The sequence below is a fragment of the Aquarana catesbeiana genome, linkage group LG08 (assembly GCF_042186555.1).
Source record: "Aquarana catesbeiana isolate 2022-GZ linkage group LG08, ASM4218655v1, whole genome shotgun sequence".
Lineage (NCBI taxonomy): Eukaryota > Metazoa > Chordata > Amphibia > Anura > Ranidae > Aquarana > Aquarana catesbeiana.
In genome coordinates, this window is record NC_133331.1 from 89,675,384 (window position 1) to 89,701,604 (window position 26,221).

At 43.2% G+C, this 26,221-nt stretch overlaps 1 protein-coding gene across 1 annotated transcript in view; it reads left to right on the forward strand.

Moving 5' to 3' along the window:
- The first annotated feature begins 3,749 nt into the window (after positions 1 to 3,749).
- The window catches only part of LOC141105909 (calcium homeostasis modulator protein 3-like), a 29,439-nt gene continuing 6,967 nt past the window's right edge, over positions 3,750 to 26,221 (forward strand). Inside the window, exons 1-3 of the mRNA XM_073596118.1 lie at positions 3,750 to 3,810; positions 6,832 to 7,114; positions 14,900 to 15,155. Of these exons, the coding sequence (XP_073452219.1) occupies positions 6,837 to 7,114; positions 14,900 to 15,155 (534 nt within the window). The 5' untranslated portion in view covers positions 3,750 to 3,810; positions 6,832 to 6,836. The remainder of the gene's footprint in view (positions 3,811 to 6,831; positions 7,115 to 14,899; positions 15,156 to 26,221) is intronic.

Consider the following 26,221-nt stretch of genomic DNA (forward strand, 5'->3'; position numbering starts at 1 on the left):
TCCTCACCATCCAGCACTAATGTGTACCCTTAAAACTAATTGGCTTTTTTTTTTTTGGGGGGGATCACTTACTGTATTTCAGCTTTAATCCTTTTTCACCTCCTCCTTAGTGGCCGCGGCCACATCCTATCCCACTTTGCAATGTCTCCTGGGAGATGTGTGTCATCAATCCCAGGAGGCAATAGGTAAACCGGACCTACAAGCTGTTATACTGCTCGTGCCGCACTGCGCATGCGCGAGATCGGCAGGTGCATGCTGGGTAGCCAGCATACACGGAATCCAGGAAGTAATACACTACAGATGCCCACATATGAGAGGGCCACGGTGTGCTGGGACTTCCTAAAGTGAGAAAACAACGCTGCACATATACACAACGGCCCTTTAGTAGACACAGCATACCTTTAGTAGACTACACTAAGCATCAGTATTATAGGGGTAATTTTATCTAAAACTTTAAATTTCAGCCGGAACACGCTTTAATGGCTCAAAAAAGGTGTACTTTACTTAAAAACATATAAACTTATTAATAATTGCATAAAAAAATGATAATGTTTATAAGTAAAGCACCCCCTTTTTGAGCCAATAAAGTCCCACCTGATGGGGTAATATATTTTCGCATTATGTAACATTAGAAAATGTAAAGATAATGGGGCTTATAATCAGTGCAAGGTTTTTGCATTATGTTACAAATATATGGATGTTGGCTAGTATAACAGCGAACTTCTGATTTTGCTAATATCGGTTTATGTCCAATTAGTCACTCTTAAGAACCAGAACTGCAAAGACTGTGATTGACAAAAAACTTTTAGGCTTAGTGTGTTCACACAAAATGAACACAGGCGGTATGCAAGACTTGCGCTTTTTCATTTTTCGTAATGGAAATTTCTTCCCCCCCCAAACAACATTTTTAGCATTGTTTAATAATGAAACCAGTTATTCCTGTAGACGCTAAGGTGTGACAGCTCAACATCCACATGTCTTTTTTCTTTACACAGGTATCCTACCACATATTACAATGCAGTAAAAAATATTCTTATCCAAATTTGCATTGAAGAAAATATTCACTCCTCTACAGAATACTAATACTATATGTGAGAGACAGAAGATCAGATTACCAATACCTCCTATCATTCAGATTTTCCGACACTAAGGTATGTTGTGGATTGATTTTATTAGTAGAAAAACTTGCATATAGTGTATTATCCCTCACCAATCAGACGTACCAGTCTACATCAGTCAGAACAATGAATGAATAGGTTATTGCACTGTGCATGCTGCTTGATCATTTTAAATAAACACAGATGTGTTTACTGTAAAGATTACAGAAACTGTTTATTTTAGTGATCGCTAAATCACACAGCAACTAAATCTGACGGTGAATCTCTGTGCAAGTGGAGCCTGATCATTCCCTCTTCTAGAGAGGAGAGGGAAAGATAAAAATGGGCTGTATGTGGGAAACTGTGGTGCTGGAGCATCAGACCAGTATTGGGGCAAGTTCTGGCACTCCTGTGACCTGTATTGGGACCAGCATTTATCTTGCCACCCTTTGTTTTTGGATAGCTATCTGCCCATATATAAGGCAACCTAAGCTGAATTTTATCAGTTTAAAGTGTACCTGAAGTCAATGATAAGCACCACATGTACTGTATTGTTGCAGGCACCTTAAAATGCCGGTGAGCCAGGTTAGCTTTCCTACTAAGAACCTCTGGAGCCCCTAATCACAGCAAGTTGTGGTATGCCAATTCTAACCAGCTTTTTGGGTTGAGAGCTAATTGCACATTACTGGCTGGTGCTTATTGCTAGAGGTTTGTTATTAGGAAGATCTTACCTACAGTCACATTTTCAAGAATTGGGCATTGTTTAGGCTGCTCTGACTAAATGGGTAAGCACTGGATGTACAGTATATGAGTTTTTTCACTTCTAATGGGCCAGAAAAATACATCCACTGAAGTAATCAATGCACCTGACTTACAACACATATACTGAATTGCAACTCGTTTGCAAAAACGGGTAAAGTTAGCCCTAAAAATATTTCTCTTAAAGTGTAACTTCAGCCAAAATGTTTTGTTTTACATTTTGAATTGAGGGAGAAAGTTTAGAACCTTTGTCAGGTTTTAATTTTTGTCAGAGGTTTTGTTGGATATATTTTCGCACAGTACAGCCCCCCTCAAATTTATCAAAGTGCAAAGGGCACATATAGCACGCCTTATCCTTTTCCCAATGTTTGCCCTCACCCCTTCCCAGAAATTCCTGGCTGTCGTTGAGTGGCTGTCACTGTAGTGGCTGTTATCAAATATGGAACCTCTGAACAAGGTTTGAAAAACTCTGTTCAGAAGCATAATTCAGAGACACCATAATTACTGTTGCATTGTGTTCTCTCTGTTTCATACATCTGAAGGTCAAAGTGGCAAACCTTCATTTTGCTAATGGGGTTAGTTTAAACAAACTCACAAGTAACGATTTTTTTTTTTTTTTTTTTTAAACTAGAACATTTTCTGCTGATTTTTTGTCCATTTTTTAAAACGTTAACATATAAATTAAAAATAAATAAATAAATGGTGTATATTGTATCTATAGTGATTATACGTTTTATCAAAATAATATTTTTTTAAATATTTTTGTCCATTGATTGCATAGAAAAGAAGATTAGTTTTGCAAAGCATTATCACCAAAAGATCACCAACCTTTTTCTGCCCAAAAAACTCAATCTGTATATATTGTTTTGTTATTTTAAAGTGGAGTTCCACCCAAAAATGGAACTTCCACTTTTTGGATTCCACCCCCCCTCCGGTGTCACATTTGGCACCTTTCAGGGGGGAGGAGGGAGCAGATACCTGTCTAATACAGGTATTTGCTCCCACTTCCTGGTATAGATCACCGCGGTGATTGCGGTGACCTACGCCACTTCCGCCGCCTACCCCGTCCTCCCCCGCTGTATTCTGTGAGACACAGAATACAGCAGGGACCTGTGAGGACGCGAAGCGCGGCCCGCGCATGCGCAATAGGGAACCAGGAAGTAAAGCCGCATGGCTTCACTTGCTTATTCCCTTACCGAGGATGGCGGCGGCAGCAGCCGAGAGCCGAAGGACGGATCGGCTTCGGCTGCCGACACCGCGGGCTCCCTGGACAGGTAAGTGTCCATATATTAAAAGTCAGCAGCTGCAGTATTTGTAGCTGCTGGCTTTTAATATTTTTTTTTCAACAAAAAAAAAACGCTTTAAGCAAATACTACATTATTAAACAAACAGGCCTATAGCAGAAATATAAAAATTAATCTGGTTCATAAAGGGTATACAGGTGCGAAAACTTAAGTGGTTAAAAGACAAAATAACAATACCAGATTTTACTGCACTATTTACCTTCAATCCAGAGATTTTTGCTGCAGTGCCTTTTTCTGTCACTAGATGTCATCAGTCTGTCCTTCAATCCACTTCCTCTCAGCCCAGATCATCCTGTCTCTCTCCCTTCCTAACCTGTGACTGGTCAGTGAAAGGAGAAGCAGCACAGGGATGAACTCATCTCTCTCACTCTGCTTTCCCATCCTATTAGCATGCTTCTTGTCAGCACATGAGTTGAATTAGATTCTTGTACTGCTTCTTCCTCTCACACTCCAGCCCTACTGTACCGGGACTGATAGACGCTAATACCAGCTTGTTTTTAGGTACTTACACTTACTTGCATTTTAAAAAGATACATTTAATGATGTATTAATGATTACAGAGCTGCATTAAAGTGTGTTTTTTTCTTTCAGCTTTATAACTTTTTAGAATTCAGCTTTATAACTTTTAACCACAGACATCCACAAAACTGGTAACAAAGTAATTTTTGGCTTAAGCATATTGACTAATGTATTAAAACAGAAATTGTATAAACATTATGCCATTTATTTGCTTTCATTTGTAATTGCTAGCCATATAGAAATTTGTTCTACTAAGCACCATGACTCTGTAAGCATTCATGACAAAGCCTTATAATAGCAGCAATTATTCATAAACAAAATAAAAGTCATAACACCTCATTTATTCATGGCAGGGTGGTAAATTTTCATAAGACAAAGAAAACTCTAAAACTTTACTACCTGGGGATTAAATATGAAATATTTGTTGCTTTTTCCATTACTCTGTGCCATGAGCTTACAAAGAAAGCCATAAAATGAAATATCTTGCTATATAAAATACATTAGAGCTCATTCAGATAGGCGATTAAGCCTATCCTCCATGCAGAGCCACTGGCACATGCGTGTGCATCCTCCTTGGAGATGTGTGCAGGTAACCCATAGAAGTGGATGCACTTGCAGTGGCTGCGTGGACACAATTGCATGTCAAAGTCTGACAAATGTGCAGCAGTGGGTGCAAGGATCCCAATGCATAGTCTCTGTGTTCAGATCCATGCGCCTGCTCCTGTTGCACTGCATTTCTAAATGCATGAGAGTGCCATTAAATGAGAAGTATGTTTTTTTTTGGCTATTCATACTTACCTACCTGTCCCCCGCCGCCTCTTCACTGAAAACCGAGCCACTGAACACCACCGATTGCTCGGTTTTCTCACCTCCCCGAGCAGAGAGCTGCTGACTGTCAGTCAGCAACTCTCCTGCTCTGCTCCTCCATGCTGAGTTGTGGAGGGGTGGGGAGCGGCTGTCTCAGTGGCTCGTTAAGACGCTGAGACTGATCATGGTGACATCAGTGGAGAGCGGACTTCAGACCACTCTCCACTGAAAACAGGTCACAGGAGTGCAAAACGAATTGCACTCCTGTGACCCATAGGTGAAGCCCAGCCTAAAAAGCTCAGGCTGGACTTCTCCTTTAAGAGCAAAAGAGCAGCGCATTTTGCCTGCAGAATGTGCACACACTTTCTATGACCCACAAATGTGTGAACTTCACCTGAACCTTGGTGCAGTATGTTGCCGTTATATAAAAATAAAACAAAATTCAGTTATAAAGACTCATTTAAAGAAAGAAAAACAAGTATTGAATGGAAAGCTTGTAGAGGTAATAATTGTTATGTGATGATCCATAGAGCTATATATACATTTACAATGTATCTCTCTGTTGAATGGAAGAAAAGAACAAGGAACCCCCATCAATCTGCCAGTCCTGTCCTTCATATAAAAAACAAGTCTGGCTTGAAGGGTTTGTTCACCTTTTCCAAATAACTGCCTATGCAGATAAGGGGTGTCTGTAAACAAAAACTAGCTGTGCAGCTCTAACTAAAGTCGAGTAATGCCCTATAGGCATAGGCCATTTACATGCCTCATGAATCCTGAATGTAATTGTAGCGCTGGTAGATTTCAGATAGGTTAAAAGTTCGCCTCTGTTCCAGCTTGGCTGACATTGTGTGTGCTTCCGTGCTGACCGGTGGGTGTCGCTGTTACCATTAGTCAGTGTTGGAAGGGCAACGTGTCGAAGTGTATAGATGCTCCTCTGTCTCGGAGACAAGCTCGGTGGAGGTGGTCCTCCGAGTTGCATTTTGGGAAGGGGGTATTTATGGGACAGACGCCATGTTTTAGGGTTCATTTTACAGCCACCTGCTGGCCCTCCTGGTCGACAGGTATGCGTTAAGGAGCTACCTCGTGGTCCTCCAATCGAGAGGCCCACGATGCTGCTGCGCAGGGGTGGGTCCAGAGGCTTGTCTGGAGCCTACCACCGTGGCCGAGGAATGGTCCTGAGCTGTTGGTCCTGTGTGACGAAGCTAGACAGCTGAGGAGATCCCAGGGGAGGACCCGTCTTGGAGAGATCACACAGCGTGCTGGTCTATAGAGGGGCCTGGTGACTCGGTTGCAAGACGTATCCAAAAGAAGTAATTATACAGCATAGTGTCGCCGGTTCGGGCTTAAAGGTTCAGGCACTGTGACTGACTGTTCACTGCAGAAGATCTGATACATCCTATGGTAGAGGATCATGCAGATTTACCCCCCAAGTAAGTCTGTGGCAGAGACTTTAGATTCGTGCTGCGTGCTGGCTGCTAGACCGGTGAGAGAGGCCTATCCAGACGAGCAAAGAGTGTGTCCCATGAGGGGAATGCATTCCACATAATTATCTGAAATCTACCGGGACATTTGTCGACAAAATATTAGAAGAAGATATTTGAGTTTCTCCTGAAGGTTTCCTTTTCCACCTCTTTCCTGCTACTTCCTAAAGTTTGACTGTTTAATAAAGCATTGAAAACGTACTCCAGTGTTGGTACGTGTGTCGTCCAGCAGTAAACTCAACGGAACCCCTAGACCCGGTGCCGGTGAAACAGAGGGAAGCAAAGTGAAGGTAACAGACCCGCTTAAACCAGCAGCTCCACAGTGAGTTAGTGCTACATAATATTCCCTGGATGTTGCTAGGATGTCACTAAGTGAGGCCCAACCATTACTGCTCACCCCCACCATGACAGGAGTGAGCTCTCAAATACTGAGCTCAGAGATACTGCATCAGGGGAGAATAAGAGCATGTGAGGAGGATTTAATCAGAGAAAAAGCTCACTCCTGTGATGGTGGAGGTGAGCAGTAACAACTAGACCTCACTTAGCGATGTCCTGGGAGTATTCAAGTCAGGCTTCATGAGGCACGTAAATTGCCTACACCTATAGAAAGGGCATTATTCAACTTTAGTCAGAGCTGCACTGCTTGTTTTTGTCTGCAGTTACCCCTTATCTGCATAGCCAGTTTTTTGGTAAAGGTGAGCTAACCCTTTATTTTCTCTGCTAATATAAATGTTTCACTGCTGATACTCCCGCCTGTATTGTATGTCCACCAACCATAATAGGTGTCACTTTTGCATTAAAAAGAACATAGAAATATATATTTTTAAACCAGTTAACAGTAAAATCACAATCTTTCCATTCCAGAGCACATGGAGCGAGTCCTAAAGTACCTCAAGTCAGGTACAGAGGCCAAGATGAATGCGGTTTGTGGGCTCATCATCCTAACCAGCATGATCACATACAAGGTGTATGAATTTAAGTGTCCATGTATACCTGGATTTAACAAACCTTACTCCTTGATGGTCTTGCTTGCGCCACCTTTTATATTCTTCTTTGTTGGTGTTATTGTTAGCCAGTATTGTACTATACTGACTCTGGAATGTTCCAGACCTGAAGGCAACCGAGAGAAGAACAAGAAACTTTTAAGGTACAACTACTGAATTTATTAATTTCTGCAGTTCTTTTTTGAAGCAATCCAAGTAAATGTATGTTCAAAATATGCATAATCTGTGTTGGTGCACAAACTGCTACTCCTTCCGCAAAGAAATATGAAGTGGGAGTTATCTGTATTTCCCTACAGTAACCAATCAGGTTCGTAGCTGCTCTGAGAGACAGCAGTAACAAAATAAATAAAAGGATCATCTTTGTGGTTTGGGATGCTACAAAGGGCTCCGAGACCCTAGTAAAAAAAAGATCATTAATTTATCATTCTGGAAAAAAAGCACTGTATGGTACAATGTATACCAATTTATGTTTCACAGAGGTTATTACAAAGATGATATTCATCTGTTGCGTTTTGTTTAAAAAAAAAAAAAAGACATATTAAAAGATATCATTAGCACAGCCTTGGTAGAAAACTGAACTTACTTTTCTTCCCGGTGCAAAGATTCAGTGCCCTTAATTGGAAATTTACCCTTAACGACTTGATAAAAAATAATGTTCTTTAGCAAGGAACATACATTGCACATTAATATTTATGCTACCAAAATTAGTGTGTGCTGTAAATTGCCTCCAGCATTGCTCCTGTTTCTACTTGCTGGAGACTGCCATTTTGCTGAAGCCCAGGGCGCCTGAACAGCAGTAAATCATGAAGCAGGATTAAAACCATTGATTTAACGATTTCGAAAAACAGTTACATTCCTGGAATGTTGGGATTGCCAACTGTCACATTTGTGTCCTCAATCAAACTGTCAAATCATCAAATGACTGGTGTCATAACTGATCACATGTGCAGCACCATGGCAGTTGCAGATAAAACCAAAGCAGCTTCCTTGTCTGTAAAGGATAGGAGGGTTTAATTACGCTTTAACCACTTGCCGACCAGCCGCCCCAGTTTTACTGCGGTAGAATGGCACGGCTGGGCGAAATTATGTTATGTTACTCTCCCCCGGAGCCGATGCGAGTGCCCTGCGGTCACGATCACCGCCGGTCTCTCGCGATCGCTGCTGACACCCTGAGAACCGGGATCTGTGTGTGTAAACACACAGTTTCCGGTTCTCTGAGGGGAGAAGAGACAGATTGTCTGTTCATACAGAGTATGAACAGCGATCTGTCATCTCCCCTACACAGTCCCCTCCCCCCTACAGTGAGAACACACACTAGGGAACACAATTAACCCCTTGATCGTCCCCTAGTGTTAACCCCTTCCTTGTCAGTGACATTTTTACAGTAATCAGTGACTGACAGCACTGATAGCAGTGACAGCACTGATAGCAGTATAAATGCCAATGGTCCCAAAAATGTGTCAAAAGTGTCCAATGTGTCTGCCATAATGTTGCAGTCCCGATAAAAATCGCAGATCGCTGCCATTACTAGTAAAAAAAATAATAATAAAAATGCCATATAACTATCCCCTATTTTGTAGACGCTATAACTTTTGCGCAAACCAATCAATATACGCTTATTGCGATTTTTTTATTCCAAAAATATGTAGAAGAATACATATCGGCCTAAACTGAGGGAAAAAAATGATTTTTTTATATATTTTTGGGGATATTTATTATAGCAAACAGTAAAAAATATTGTGTTTTTTTCAAAATTGTCACTCTTTTATTGTTTATAGCGCAAAAAATAAAAAACGCAGAGGTGATCAAATACCATGAAAAGAAAGCTCTATTTGTGGGAAAAAAAGGGCGTCAATTTTGTGCAACGTCGCACGACGAGTAACCCTTGAGGTCTGGCTAGTAGCTCAGGACTTAAAATTTTGAGCCCTGCAGTACACAGTACAAAACACAATACACGTTGATCAAAGTATATATTCATCCTTCATATCCTCATAGGATTGCATTACTAATTTCCTATCAAGTATATAGATTAGCGATCACAGTAAAAAAATATAATCTAAAGCATGGGACCTTTTAGTCACCACAATATCCGCCAGCTCATATATATCTTTAACAAATTATATCATCAATAATCCTTATAGTCGATATGGCAATATAATGTCTATGACAATATATGTATCAGTATAATATAAAAAAATTGATATTAGAGATTAAAAATTAATATTGTTGACAGATGCCGTACAAGACTCCTCCAACCACTTAGCCCAAATCTTTCAGCGGGAAAGGTTTCCTCCAATACAGGGCAATAGCTTTTCTAGCATAAAACAAAGTAATATTAGTGAATGTCGGCTCTGCCTCCTCAGGAAGGATATCCTTAACCAAACCCAACAGACATACTGACATAGAGACCGGCATAGGAGCGTATAAAATGGAATTTAACACAGCCACCACCTCCACCCAGAAACCTACAATATATGGACAGGTCCAGAAGATGTGTGAGAAATCTCCCAGAGCCGCACCACACCGCCAACAGTCGGAAGAGCGCGTAGGATTCATCTTATGAAGTAGGTATGGCGTAAAATAAGCTCTATGCACCAATTTGAATTGAATCAAACTGTCTCTCAACGAGACCAAAGATCGAAAAGAAGAATCCCACACATCATCCCAATCGTCATTGTCTAAATCAGGAATGTCCCACAGCCATTAAGCCATAAGGCCCTCTAACACCAGGAGAGACACTGTAATAAAATGAGAATACAGTCTGGAAGTTGGTTTCTCCGAACAGTCGGACCAAAGTACCTTTTCCAAAATAGATCGATCAATCATTGGATTAGCTTGTGGGAACTGGGCATTGAAGGCATGGGAAAGTTGATAATATCTAAACAGATAGGAACTTTGTAGATTAAAGTTTAAGGTGAGTAAAGAGAAGGAGGATAACTTCTGATTAATAACAACCTGAGAAACCAACTTGAAATTAAAATTAGTCCATACAATGGGTTCTGGTAATTTATAAAACTTTAGTAATGTAGAATTCAACCAGAGGGGGGCATTTAGAGAAATTGCCGCTATAGGGTAGTGCTCACATCTAAGGCCAGCCCCCCAAGCTCGAATAGTAGTAAGGATTGAAGGGGTCAGATGATAGGGGGCCCAAGGGCCTCTGAATAAAAGAATTTTAAGAGCTTCTATAGATTCTACCAACGCAGCTTCCAATCGGTTTGGATAGATCTGGACATAGCCACCATTCGGCCGTCACCATCTGAGTAGCTAGAAAATACCTATAGAGATAGGAAAAGTTAGACCACCCTGATTACAGGGATGTATCAGGGTGGTCAACTTATATCTTGGATTTTTTGGGCCCCATAAAAAAGAGAAAAATAACTGATTAAGCCTTACAAAAAAAGATCTAGGGATCCACTGAGGAGAATGTATAAAGAAGTCAATTTTGGAATAATTTTCATAATGGTAAAGATTCCCATGCCTTAAACTTCTTGGAAAATCAGTGAGCCAATCACACAAGCAGGAAATTATGTTTCTGGGTGGCGTTCTGTACACATCCCGTCTACAGAACACCTTCAGGTAACCATATTGCATTTATGTCACATCGTATTTGCGCATCGGTCTTACAAGCGCAATATTTTTTGAAAAAATACGCTTTTTAGAATTAAAAAATAAGACAACAGTAAAGTTAGCCCAATTTTTCTCTATATTATGAAAGATAATGTTACGCCGAGTAAATTGATACTCAACATGTCATGCTTTAAAATTGCACCCGCTCGTGGAATAGTAACAAACTTTGGTACTTAAAAATCTCCATTGGCGACGTTTAAAAAATTCTACAGGTCACCAGTTTTGAGTTACAGAGAAGGTGCTAGAATTATTGCACTCGCACTAATGATCGCGGTGATACCTCACATGTGTGGTTTGAACGGTTTGTCGTTTTCATATGCGAGCGAGACTTACGTATGCGTTTTCTTTTGCACGCAAGCTCGGCGGGACAGGGTGCTTTAAAAAAAAAAAAATTCGGATTTATTTTACTTTTTTTTTTTACACTGTCCTTTAAAAAAAAAAATGTGGGTCACTTTTATTCCTATTACAAGGAATGTAAACATCCCTTGTAATAGAAAAAAAGCATGACAGGACCTCTTTAATGACCTCTTCAAAAAGACCTCAGATCTCACGGACTTAAATGCAATAAAAAAAAAGTCTTTTGAAAAAGAAATTAAAAATTTCCGTCATCTTCCATCACTCAATGTTATGGAGCCGAGTGGGGGCCATTTTTCCCTCACTCGGCATCCAGTCTTACAGGGGAGAGGACCCAATTGTCTTCGCCGCTACCGACGGCTCCGGAGAGCGCGGCGGGAGGGAGAGTCCCTTTCCTGCCACCGATAGAAGTGATCTTGTGGCGAATCCACCGCAGAGACCACTTTTATCTGAAAGCCAGCCACTTAAAAGGATACCGGGGTTATGGCAGCTATATGCTAGTGATCCTCCTTTATACAAATAGTTATTAGGGAGAACGCAGCCGCAATTTCCCTTCATACAAGTATAGCTTGTTGGGAATATATAGCAACAGCAATCCTCCATTATACACTTATACCCTAGAATTCATAAAGCCTGCTGCAGACAGATTTTGCTAAAGTGTGTGACAGGCATTCTAAAAGTGGCACACCATGCGCCAAACTCATGTACCTGTCTCAAACTTGTATTTGAATTTGGCATATGTTATGCTGCTTTTAGAACGCATGTGAAACACTTTTGCAAAACCTGTCTCTGCCAAAAGATAGTTTAGAAAGATATAAACTGTCAGTCTTTTATTTTGAATTTGGTGCAGGTGTTGAACCACAATGTAGAAGTGGAGCAAATTAGAACTACCTGAATTTGGCACACAAGTCATGGTTAGAACCAAAAATGGTGCAGATGTTTTTGGAATCAGGCACAACACATTAACAAGAAAAATTAACACCAGAACAGTAGTGCAGCGGCTTTAATAAATTCCCCCCATATGGCCTTCATACATATGCCAGTACCTCTTTCTACTTTTGACAGGCTGAATACTCCTGAAGCCCACCAAAGCCTCTACTGACTGCAGTAATACTGTGGTGGTGCAGTATTTTGTGTCTCCTAGTGATTACCTTACAACAGGTAAACGTTCTCAGGGTGCCGCACAGCACAGGGATCATTTGACTGGCTCTGTAAACAGTCATGAATAGCTGTAGCCACCAAGAGCCTGTCAGTGCACTGTGCAGCCTCGGCAGCCCCAGCTATCCGCACACAGCTATCAATCCCAGGCGCAGGCATCAGTAGATTCTTGCTGCTGGGTTTCGCAGCATGGATAAATGCCCATGTAAATGCAGCCTTGTTGTACTGTATGTATCTCTGTTTGCCCCTAGCTACTCACTATGTCTTAACCACACAAATTAAACAATTAGATGGAGCCCTTCAGACTGCTGTAATTCAGGTTACAGCAAATATCCCAGTAGTTAATCATGAGATGAAACTTTGATGAGGCATTTCTGTTTTCTGTATTGCAAATGTAGCTGTCTTCATACACCAAAGGAATGTCACATCAATGATGCTGACTAGTGTTTGATTAGAAGTATTATCATAAAGAACAAAGCCTGATGCAGAACAGAACATACATATCCATTACAGATACATTTAATACACACATAGAAAAGGCAGTAGCATTGTCGTTGGCATTTATAAGATGAGTTTGGTGTACATGCTGTTTGAACAGGTACCAATTTGCAGCTGTGCATACAAACAAAGCTTCAAAGAAAACTCATCTTCTCATCTCATTGGTTGTGTTTTATTCTTTGTTTTTTTGGCAAAGGTCTTATTCTACTCATGTTCACTACGCTATTCTAAGCTTATAAAGCAAAATATGAAACTACGAGGGGTACCAAAAGATGGGTGGGTTGAAAGTAGCCAAATGCAAAGAAATGTTTTTTTTTATAATATTATTAATGGCACAGATATATACAATAAAGGGTGCCTGCAATATCATACCTATTCCTATTGTTATAAAAAAAATCTGTACTTAAAATGTTCATACCAATATCAAACTGTACAGAATGCCCACCTATGGATAACTTTGGCATTATTTTTTATTTTTTTTATTTTATTGCTACAGCTTTTGTAAACAAACCCTGCAACGTCTCATCTAATTCCTCATCCCTCACTGCTTTATCTAAAGAATTAAATCCAGACAGTTCACACTTATGCCCCGTACACACGGTCGGATTTTCCGACGGAAAATGTGTGATAGGACCTTGTTGTCAGAAATTTCGACTGTGTGTAGGCTCCATCACACATTTTCCATCGGATTTTCCGACACACAAATTTTGAGAGCAGGATATAAAATTTTCCGACAACAAAATCCGTTGTCGGAAATTCCGATCGTGTGTACACAAATCCGATGGTCAAAGTGCCACGCATGTTCAGAATAAATAAAGAGATGAAAGCTATTGGCCACTGCCCCGTTTATAGTCCCGACGTACGTGTTTTACGTCACCGTGTTCAGAATGATCGGATTTTCCGACAACTTTGTGTGACCGTGTGTATGCAAGACAAGGAATCCTAGGATTTTGTTGTCGGAATGTCCGAACAAAGTCCGACCGTGTGTACGGGGCATTAAAGTGTATAGAAACAAAAATTCAATATTTTGCAGCTTATCAGTCCTAAAATATGACATCTGCATTTGTTTTCATTTTTCAGGCCTCTTCCTCTTTTTTATTAAACCCGGTGATCATACCAGCAACACACTTCTTGACCTAGGGTGGTAACTGGCTGTATTGTATCTATGGAGCAGCAGCACTGTCACTCTAGTATAGGAAGTGCATTATGGCTACAAAACACATCCCTCACTCCTCATAACCATAACAGGTGGATGCGTTCTGTAGTTCACAGGGTTGAACTGGGCAGGGCTAATAACATTGCTTGAAATAACACTTCATAGTACACAGGATCTTAAGAGCTCAATGGATTCCTGGCAGGATCAGCAGGTATTTTACGTGCTCAAACACATAATAAAACATTTTCAAAGGCATATTTAACAGACCAAAATTGAGCAAATAAGGGTGCAGGTGAGGCTGGATTAACTGAACCACGCCCAAGTTTTACTCCCAACCCCCCCCCCCTACTGTTCTGCACTCACACTGAGCTGTTAAGAAAGTGTTCCCGAAAACACTCCCTTGATAATGAGACCAGTGTTCCCTGCACAGTGCATCGGCCCTCTGTCCTCTATAATCCTGCCCTAATAATTCCCCCTCTCACCTTTCTGTGTGTTGTCTGTACTGGGAGTAGCGGGATGTCCCCAGAGCGCCCTCTAGTGTCCTGTGCCGGCCTCGCGCTGACTTCTCCACTGTGCCAGCTACCTGTCCCCAGCCCAGACTACCCACATCCCAGCAAGATGGCTAAACAGGAAAAAAAAAAAGTTGTTATTACTTTTCAGATGACTTCTCCTGCATTGAGAACATCTAAACGCTAGGGTGAATGCTTAAGCGAGGGGGGGGGGGGGGGCAGTAAAATGGATCTTTGCCTGTGTAGACAAAAATCCTTGCACTGGCCCTGACTGGACTGGACCACAAGTGAACTGCTCCTGGGACCACCCCTTCCCAGTGGTCCCATGCATGGTACACTGAACCGATCCTGGCCACGGTTCAGAACACACACACTACACAAACAATCCAGCCCAAGTCACTGAACTACCCCCAGAACTGGTTCAAAGTGCTAGTGTGAGTGCACCCTAAGAGAAAATAGTTCCAGTTTACATACACTTTAGAATGTTCTTATAAAGAATGTTCATACATGGGGAGTAACCAAGATGCATAATGGCTCAATTAATGTTTTTACCAACTTGGGCAGGGTTGCCATTAGGGTAGTCATGAAAAACTTAAGATCATAACCTAATCTATTTTCTGTTGCAGGCAAATGTTTACAGCAATGATTGCCAGGGCTTTGGCAGCACCTGTCCTGTGGATTTTAGTTTGCTTACTGGATGGAAAGGCATTAGTGTGTGCATTCAGTGAAACAATGGATCCAGAACAGTTTGGAGGCTTTGCTGACTTTGTTGAGTATGACACAGCATTCTTACTGGCCAAAGTACCTTGTAAATCATTTGGGCTGCTTCACACATCCTCTACCAGGAAGGCAATATCGAGGTTCCTTAAATTCTTATCACAGGTAACAATTTAATGCAATAAAGTTGTAAATATTGAGGAGTGCTGAGGAGTGTTGGGGCAAAGTGATGTTTAGGGCTGAAGACTTCTTCCAGTTGACTGACAGACTAGATATTACAGTAAACTTAGTACGCATAGTGAGGAAATTCACAATCGAAATTGGAGGCCGTGCAACTGTAAGCAAAGTAAATTAGTCTTATGGTCCACCCTCACTAGCTCCACCCCATGGATGGTCTAGGACGAAAAGTATTGGGGAATATTTGTGGCATAAACCCCACCTGATCATTGTGGATTATTATTATTATTATACATGATTTATATAGCTCCAACAGTTTGCGTAGCACTTTACAATGTTAGGATAAACAGTACAGTTACAATACAATTCAATACAGGAGGAATCAGAGGGCCCTGATCATTAGAGCTTACAATCTAGAAGGGAGGGTCAAATGATACAAAAGGTAATAACTGTGGGGGATGAGCTGATAAAGAAAATGAAAGTACAGTTGTTAGGTGGAGGCAGGATAGGTTTCTCTGAAGAGAAAAGGTTTCAGGGATTGCCTAAAAGTGGATAGAGTTGCAGGTCTTGAAACATATGCTCAATTTCTAAAGACTGGGAAATATGGGGTTTGGTTTATAGGCCCTTTAGATTGGATTAGAATCAGCTGAATCCCTGACCTTTATTACTCTAGTTTTACAATGATTAATGGTATTGCTCATAGGATATGCCAAAAAAGTGTCATGTAGTTTCTGCAAGTTAAGTTGAATAAACTTTTGTTACACACTATGGAGGTCATTTACTATAGCGCCAAAAAATTATCCTGTGGTACCAAAAAATAGCTCTCAAAAAAGGCCAGAAAGACTTCAACTCTCAGAAACTCAGCGATAATGCAAATGGAAAGCAGCGCTATTGCCGTCAATAATGCCTGTCAGATCACATATGCTGGAATAGTGGAAGTCAATGGGGCTCGAACCTGCAAAATCCAAAGTTCTCACTGGAGACTTATATGCAAGTTCTTTGCCATAAAAAGTGTTTGGAGACCCGGGTCCTGCCCCAGGGGACATGTATCAATGCAAAAAAAAGTTTTAGAAACAGATGTTTTTTTCAGGAGCAGTGATTTTAATAATGCTTAGAGTGAAACAATAAAAATGTAACATTCCTTTAAATCTCGTACCTGGGGGGTGTCTATAGTATGCCTGTAAAGTGGCGCATGTTTCCTGTGTTTAGAACAGTCTGACAGCAAAATGACATTTCAAAGGATAAAAAAAGTCATTTAAAAGTACTAGCGCTAGTGCCGGCTATTAATGAATTGTCGGTCCCGACAATACACATAAAAGTTCATTGATAAAAATGGCCCTTTGGGTCTGGTATGAATATTAAGGGGAACCCCGAACCAAAAAAAAAAAAAAGGCGTGGGGGTCCCCCCAATTTCCATACCAGGCCCTTCAGGTCTGGTATGGATATTAAGGGGAACCCCGCACCAAATTTAAAAAAAAAATTGCGTGGGGGTCCCCCTCAAAATCCATACCAGACCCTTCAGGTCTGGTATGGATTTTAAGGGGAACCCCACGCCAAATTTTTTTAAAAAAATGGCGTGGGGGTCCCCCTAAAAATCCATACCAGACCCTTATCCGAGCACACAAGCTGGCAGGCCGCAGGAAAAGAGGGGGGGACAAGAGAGCGCCCCCCTCCTGAACCGTACCAGGCCACATGTCCTCAACATGGGGAGGCTGTCCCCATGTTGATTGGGACAAGGGCCTCATCCCCAAAACCCTTGCCTGGTGGATGTGGGGGTCTGCGGGCGGAGGGCTTATCGGTAAGGGGACCCCCAGATTCCGCCCCCCCCTGTGTGAAATGGTAATGGGTACATTGTACTCCTACCATTTCACAAAAAAGTGTCAAAATTTGTAAAAAAACACACAGACACAGCATTGGACAAGTCCTTTATTAAAAAAGAAAAAAAATTCCAGCAATGTAATCCTTCCTCGTCCCGGGATACGGAGAAAGACGCCGCCACAACACGAACCACCTCCATGTGAGGAGCCTGCTGAATGATGCTAGAACTGTCGTGACAGTTCTTAAAAAGCTGAGGACGGGGCCACCCATGACGTGTGTGGGTGACCACGCCCCCTCTGACGCAACGGGGAAATGCAGCGGGGTTACCCGTGACATGTACGGGTGACCCCGCCCCCTCTGACGCCACGGAATCCCCTGTAGCATCAGAGGGGGTGGAGTCACCTGTACATGTCACTGGGTAACCCCGTGGTGTTTCCCCGTTGCGTCAGAGGGGGCGTGGTCATCCGCACACATCACGGGTGGCCCCGCCCTCAGCTTTTTAAGAACTGTCACGGCAGTTCTAGCGTCATTCAGCGGGCTCCTCCCACCTCGTGTTGTGGCGGTGTCTTTTTCCGTATCCCGGGACGAGGAAGGATTACATCGCTGGAATTTTTTTTTCTTTTTTAATAAAGGATTTGTCCAATGCTTTGTCTGTGTGTTTTTTACAAATTTTGACACTTTCTTGTGAAATGGTAGGAGTACAATGTAATGGTTACCATTTCACACGGGGGGGGGCAGGGATCTGGGGGTCCCCTTGTACATCCCTTGCCCCCCGCCCGCAGACCCCCACAACCACCGGACAAGGGTTGTGGGGATGAGGCCCTTGTCCCCAGCTACATGGGGACATCCTCCCCATGTTGAGGGCATGTGGCCTGGTACGGTTCAGGAGGGGGGGGCGCTCTCTCGTCCCCCCCTCTTTTCCTGCGGCCTGCCAGGTTGCATGCTAAGATAAGGGTCTGGTATGGATCTTTAGGGGGACCCCCACGCCATTTTAAAAAAAAATTTTGGCACGGGCTCCCCTTAATATCCATACCAGACCTGAAGAGCCTGGTATGGAATTTGGGGGGACCCCCATGCATTTTTTTTTAAATTTTGGTTTAGGGTTCCCCTTAATATTAATACCAGACCCAAAGGGCCTGGTAATGGACTGTGGGGGAATCGCAGGTCGTTTTTTTCAATGAACTTTTATGTGTATTGTCGGGACTGACAATTCATTAATAGTCTTGCCGAGAAAGTTCCCCCGTCGGACAAGGACTCCCCTGTACTGCGCATGCGCTGTGCTTGCGCAGTACGAACAACTATGGAGCCACCGAAAGTCTCCGAAGTTGAACATCTGATTGTCAGCTCTACGCGGCACCTGCGCACTACATTCTGCCTTGAGTCCAGGTTCAAGCCCCACCATCCAAGTGGACATAGAGTTAGAATAAAAATATGCCGAGCGAAGCAAGGCCTGTTACAGGCACTGTGTACAGCTGACTCACAGGTGTTCAGCTTTGGCTATTTTCGGTGGCTCGTACTGCGCGAGCGCTGCGCCTGGGCAGTACAGGGGAGTCCTTATCCGCCGGGGGGAACTTTCTCGGCAGAACACCAGCACCAGCACTTTTAAATTATTTTTTCTTCCTTTAGAAATGTCATTTTGCTGTCAGACAGTTCTAAACACGGGAAACACGCGCCACTTTACAGGCATACTATAGACACCCCCCAGGTATGAAATTTAAAGGAATATTACTGCGCCTGCGCAGTACAGGGGAGTCCTTATCCGCCGAGGGGAACTTTCTCGGCAGAACACCGGCACCAGCACTTTTAAATGATTTTTTCTTCCTTTAGAAATGTCATTTTGCTGTCAGACAGTTCTAAACACGGGAAACACGCGCCACTTTACAGGCATACTATAGACACCCCCCAGGTATGAAATTTAAAGGAATATTACTGCGCCTGCGCAGTACAGGGGAGTCCTTATCCGCCGAGGGGAACTTTCTCGGCAGAACACCGGCACTAGCACTTTTAAATTACTTTTTTCTTCCTTTAGAAATGTCATTTTGCTGTCAGACTGTTCTAAACACGGGAAACACGCGCCACTTTACAGGCATACTATAGGCACCCCCCAGGTATGAAATTTAAAGGAATATTACACTTTTATTGTTTCACTTTAAGAATTATTAAAATCACTGCTTTTTTTGCATTGATACATGTCCCCTGGGGCAGGACCCGGGTCCCCAAACACTTTTTATGACAATAACTTGCATATTAACTTTTAAAATTAGCACTTTTGATTATTCATGTTCGTGTCCCATAGACTTTAACAGTGTTCACACAAATTTTTTGTCTGTTCGCACGTTCTGCTGCGAACCAAACAGGGGGGGTGTTCGGCCCATCCCTAGTTATCATTGAGAATCATGGGGTACAACTTGTCAAGCAACTCGGAGGTCCAAAGTCGCCCAACTGTGAAACAAGTCATATATATTTTATGATCAGACAAGAACAATACACACACAACATTGACAGCATGGCCACATAAACCCACGTCCAAGTCCCTGGGCATGATTAGTGCTAATAAACATTAACATCAGTCCCTGGCTGCAATGGGCTTTCAACATAAAGTCCAAAATTAACTTTCTTACATTATAACCTATTTCAACAGGAGACAAATAAAATGCCAGCATGTCTTTGCATTGTAGTGAGAAACCCACACAGGGAGAACTTATAAACTTCAACACAAGCAAGCCTAAGTCCATAGCCATGCTCCGTGTCACCAGCAATATACAATATATTGGCCTAAGTATTGGGACGCCTGCCTTTAAACGCACATGAACTGTAATGGCATCCCGGTATTAGTATTGGGTTCAAAACTCATTTGGCCCACACTTTGCAGCTATAACAGTTTCAACTCTTCTGGGAAGGCTGTCCACAAGGTTTAGGAGTGTGTCTATGGGAATGTTTGACCATTCTTCCAAGTGCATTTGTGAGGTCAGGCACTGATGTTGGACAAGAAGGCCTGACCTACAGTCTCCTCTCTAATTCATCCCCAAGGTGTTCTGTTGTGTTGAGGTCAGAACTCTGTCCAGGCCAGTCAAGTTCCTCCACCCCAAAATCACGCATCCATGTCTTTATAGACCTTGCTTTGTGCACTGGTCCAAATGATTTGGTGGAGGGGGGATTATGATGTGGGGTTGTTTTTCAGGGGTTGGGCTTGGCCTCTTAGTTCCAGTTAAGGGAACTCTTAAGGCGTCAGCATACTAAGACATTTTGGACAATTTCATGCTCCCAACTTTGTGGGAACAGTTTGGGGAAAGCCCCTTCCTGTTCCAACATGACTGCACACCAGTGCACAAAGCAAGGTCCATAAAGACATGGATGAGCAAGTTTGGGGTGGAGAAACTTGACTGGCCTGCACAGAGTCCTGGCCTCAACCCGATAGAACACCCTTTGGTCGAATTAGAGCAGAGACTGCGAGCCAGGCCTTCTCATCCAACATCAGTGCCTGGCCTCACAAATGCACTTCTGGAAGAATGATCAAACATTCCCATAGACACTCTAAACCTTGTGGACAGCCTTCCCAGAAGCTGTTCTAGCTGCAAAGGGTGGGCCAAATCAAATTTTAACCCTACGGACTAAGACTGGGCTGCCATTAAAGTTCATGTGTGTGTAAAGGCAGGCGTCCCAATACATTTGGCTAAATAGTGTATCTGGAAAAGATTTACAATGGTGGTGGAACCCTCCTACACATAAATACTACATTTAGACGTAGTTATAGGAACTGGGAGATGAGACAACTTCTCTACATGAAGCAACATGTTGGGGATTTGAACCCAGACGCTCAGGGATATTAAGCAGAAGTTCTAACCTCTAAGCCACAGAGCTGCCACAGGTGAGACCCTCCAACACATAACTACACATAAATACACATAAATACTGCATTTCTTTGGACATACAGGTGATGGAATTACATTACTCAAGAGTTATTCTTCTTGATTTATTCTGTGATATTTGGTGTTTTTTTGTGGGTGAGAGTAGAATATTACCCTCAAATTTTTAAGAATTACATTTTGATTTCGGATGTTGGTACACATATCACATTTTTTGGGCTCAAATTATGAATATTTGGAAATAATAAAAAGCACAAAAAATTGTGATTCATTTTAAATTTGCATTGGCAATGGTATTGTTTGTGGTTTGTAAAGACACCTGTGTGAGTTTGGGTAAAGATTGTTGTGAGATGGAGAGTAACAAGTTAAAGTGACAGGGAAAAATATATTTTACCAAAACATCAAAACATTCCACATTCTAGGTTCTTAAAAACAAAATATTTTAAGTAGAAGCAACAAAATTTATTTCAGAGAAAGATACATTTCATCTCATCATTAAGAGTCCTTTCACACGGGGCGGGGGCGGCGTCGGCGGTAAAACGCCGCTATTATTAGCGGCGTTTTACCGTTGGTATGCGGCCGCTAGCGGGGCGGTTTTACCCCCCGCTAGCGGCCGAGAAAGGGTTAAATACCACCGCAAAGCTCCTCTGGAGAGGCGCTTTGCCGGCGGTATAGCCGCGCCGTCCCATTGATTTCAATGGGCAGAAGTGGTGAAGGAGCGGTATACACTCCACTCCTTCACCGCTCCGAAGATGCTGCTGGCAGGACTTTTTTTACCGTCCTGCCAGCGCATCGCTCCAGTGTGAAAGCCCTCGGGGCTTTCACACTGGAATGAAAGCAGCGGCACTTTCGGGTCGGTTTGCAGGTGCTATTATTAGCGCAATAGCGCCTGCAAACCGCCCCAGTGTGAAAGGGCTCTAAAAGGTTTTTTTTTTGTGAAAGTTACAATTGTTCCATTAGAATCAATGGCTGAAACTTTAAAGTGGTGTTCCACCCTAAAAAAAAAAAAAAATGCATGACTGTGCCTAAAAAAATATAAAAAAAAACATTTGGAAATTTTTTTTTTAACTTACCTCTAAATGCCTGTTGCTAGGGGGTCCCTCGTAGTCTGCCTTTTTCAGTGCCTGGGCTGGTGACATCACTTCCCCCTCGGCACAGGAAGGAATCAGCTCTGTTCCCTCCCACTTGTCAATCATCTGGGACCCATTACAGGTCCCAGGTGACTGATCGGCCAATTACGGCGCGCGGCGCCGCTCGCGCATGTGCAGTGGGTGCCAGGCTGTGAAGCCACAGCCCGGCGCCCCCAGTTACAATGCTGGCGCCGCCGACCGGAGGGGGAGAAGAGCGGGGCTTCGATCCTCCGCATCGCTGGACCCTGGGACAGGTAAGTGTCCAATTAAAAGTCAGCAGCTGCAGTATTTGTAGCTGCTGACTTTTAATTTTTTTTTTTTAAATGGGCCCTCCTCTTTAAATCTTTATTTATTTCTTCATACTATACAAAGTACAAAATACCATTTTAAAATACATTATATGTCATATACATGGTGACCAGTAATAAAAAACAGTTTTCATCAAATTTTTTCCCTTAATCTTTTTTTTTTCACCACAGTTGATTTTCTACTTTATCTCTCCCCCCTCCCATTCTCACGTTTAGTTATGTGCTATACACTCACTTATTAACGCGATTACTTTGATACCGTAGAGCAGGGGTCTCAAACTCAAATTGCCTGAGGGCCACATGACAAGTTTCATATCCCATGGGGGCCGCATGCAAACTTTTAAAACTTCAAAAGCAATAAACTATACCAGCAATAATATACTATACCCAGCACTGGTGTCAGCAAACGCATTATTAACCCCCAGCACTGGTGTCAGCAAACGCATTATACCCAGCACTGGTGTCAGTAAACGCATTATTAATGCTGAGGTGGCAGCAGGACCCTGGATCGGAGCTCTGGTCGATCGTCAATGCCTAGGTGGGCGGATTGATGAGCTGATCCTTCCTCCGCTCCTTCCTCTGCTCTGTTCTCTCTCTGGGCTGCAGCAGCGGAGAGGACAGAAGAGATGGAGAGGTAAAGCTCTTTGGCGCCTCCCCCTCTGCGGTGCCTGGGTGCAGTTCAAAAAGACGTCCTGGTTGGAAGTCGACCGATATGGGTTTTTCTCTGGCCGATGCCGATACCGATATTTAGAAATCGGGACGGTCGATGGCCGATATATGATGCCGATATTTTAGGCCGATTTAAAAAAAAAAAAACCTCATCCACTCCATTCCTCCCTGCTTGCTCCTGTCACTCTACCACACACTTGATGTCCTCAGTACAGATGGCACTGGTTGGCTGTGGCAGGTGGCACTGGTTGGCTTAGGCAGGTGGCACTGGCAGGTGGCACTGTCTGTCACTGGCAGGTGCACGTGGCACTGATTGGCAGGTGGCACTGATTGGCAGGTGGAACTGATTGGCACTGACAGATGGCACTGGCAGGTGGCACCGATTGGCAATGGCACTGGCAGGTGGCACTTATTGGCAGTGGCACTGGTTGGCACTGGAAGGTGGCACTGGCAGGCATTGGCAAGTGGCACTGGTTTGGAACTGGCAGGTGGCACTGGTTTGGAACTGGCAGGTGGCACTATTTGCACTGGCAGGTGGCACTGAATGGCGTGGCACTGGCAGGTGGCACTAATTGGTGTGGCACTGGCAGGTGGCACTGGCAGGCACTGGTTGGCACTAGCAGGTGGCACTGATTGGCGTGGCACTGGCAGGTGGCAGAAGGTGGCACTGGTTGGCACTGGCAGGTGGCATTGATTGGCAGGGGCACTGGTTGGCTGTGGCACTGGTTGGCGGTGCCACTGATTGGCAGTGGCAGGTGGCACTGGCAGCTGGTACTGGTTGGAGGTGGCAGGTGGCACTGGCAGACTGGTTGGTACTGGCAGATGGCACTAATTGGCGGTGGCACTGGCAGCTGGCACTGACAGATGGCACTGACAGATGGCACTGATTGGCACTGGCAGGTGGAACTGGCAGGTTTCACACTGAGCGGAGTGTAACCGTGTGTGAAACTGACAAGGAGCTGTCCACACTCAGCCCTTGATGCTTGTGTGAAGCTGACACGTAGCACAGAGGAGAGAGACAGAGGGATCTGTCAGAATTGAGGTTGATGTCAGGGTGGGCGGGACCAGCAGCTATCAAACACCAGCCAATGATTGGGTTGCTTAAGAGAAGGGGCGGGCCACATACACGTAGCGGCCCGCCCAAATCCCATTGGCTGGTGTTTGATATTGGCCGGGTCCCGCCCACCCCGGCCGGGTCCCGCCCACCCCCGACATCAACCTCAAATCTGTCTCTCTCCTCCTGTTACGTGTCAGTTTCACACAAGCATCAAGCGCTGAGTGTGGAGAAGGGAGGAGGAACGGCGGCCAGTGCTATATATCGGCCTAATGGCCAAATATCAGTCGACCTCTAGTCCTGGATTGGCCCTGCCTGCGGGCCATTTTTAACCGGTCCGCGGGCCGGTACTTTGAGGCCCCTGCCGTAGAGCCACCTCCTTCATCTCTTCCTTACGCGCCTTACATAGGATGTCCCAGCTTCTCTAACCAAGGTTTCCACATTTTTTCGAACTCCCTAATATTTCCCCTCCTTGCATATACTACTTTTTCCTTCCACACCTTTTCAGTTACAGTTCTAGCCCAATCTCTCTCCGAGGGGGGTTTCTCTGCCTGCCATCTCTGCGCTATTAATTTTCTTGCTTGAAAAAGACATCTCAACACTACTTTAGTTTCAACATTTACTCCGCCTATACCCTCCCCTAAACCTAAAATACATAGTTTCAGGTCCATTTTCAGTCTTATGCTGAAAGTCTTATTTATGGTATCTAGTATCTCAGACCAATATCGGAATAATTTTGGACATTTCCAGATCATGTGTATCAGGTCCCCAGTATCCTGACATCTAGGGCACCTGGCATCCACTCTCCACCCGAATTTGAACAGTCTTTTGGTTGTATAATATGTCCTATGCAACAACATCAGATATGAGACCTTCTGTGCGGGTGAGACTGATACCAAGTGTCCTCTCTCCAAAATCCTTTTCCACTGTTCATCCGACACTGTGCCCAGATCCTCCTCTCATTTATTCCTACTCCTAAGCCTTTCCGGGCCCTCAATACTACCTCCCCATATATATGGGTAAATTTCAGCTATAAATCCTCCAGACCCACCTGATCTACCTATTTTTTGGTATATAGGAGAATTACACCAAATCGGTCTTTGCTTCTCAAACTGTGTGTTTAGGGCGTGTCTTATTTGTAAATATTTATAAAATTAATGTTTCGGGATATCATATTCCTCCATTAATGAGGTGAATGTTTTTAAAACACTCCCCTCATAAAGTTGAGCCAATCTATCTATTCCCTTTATTTCCCATTCTTTTATTTTCTCTATCGTTTCCAGCTCTCGCAAGTTCTTGTTATTCCAAAGAGGGGTACACTTTGTCATGCCTCCCAATCCCTTCAATGCCTTTACAGTTTTCCAAACTGTTAATATTAATCTTACCGTGGGGGTTCTATCAATGAAAGAGTTTGCCTCTAATACCTCCATTATTGTCTTATGTGGTGCCCCTTCAATCATTAATCCCCTATTAATACCGCCTTCAAAGTCAATACCCAACCCTGGATGCTGCAATTGGGCTGCTAGAAAATTGCTCCGTGGATGTGGAACCGCAAGCCCTCCCTCCCTTGTTGATAACTGTAGGGTTTGTAAGCTTATCCTAGGCTGACCACCTTTCCATATAAGATCTCTAAACATTGTATCGATTTTTTTAAACCATGTACTATGTATCCATATTGGAGAATTATGCAACAAATACAGTAACTGTGGCATCCACAGCATTTTAATCAGATTACATCTCCCTGCAATTGATAATGGAATTCGCCTCCATATTTCAATTTTACTTTTAAATTTAGTTAACAGGGGAAATATTTTGTTATTTATAGATTTATTTGGATCCTTTGTTATGTATATACCTAAATATTTCATTATCTCTACTATTTCCATTTGGATGTTCTCTAATGGAATTTGCTTCCTAATGGGATCCACTGGTAAAAGTACTGATTTCTCCCAATTTATCGTCAGACTAGAGAGTCTTCCAAATTCTGAAAAAATATTTATCACCTGTCTAAGGGATTATCTCCCAGGAATATGAGGACATCATCCGCATATAATGCGATCCTCTCCTCTCCAGACCTCCTCCAGAATCCTTCCATATTTCTATTTTGCCTTACTGCAATGGCCAATGGCTCCATTGCCAGTGCAAAAAGCAGGGGTGACAAAGGACATGGCTGAAACATGATTTGGACTAGAATGGATTTTCACTTCCA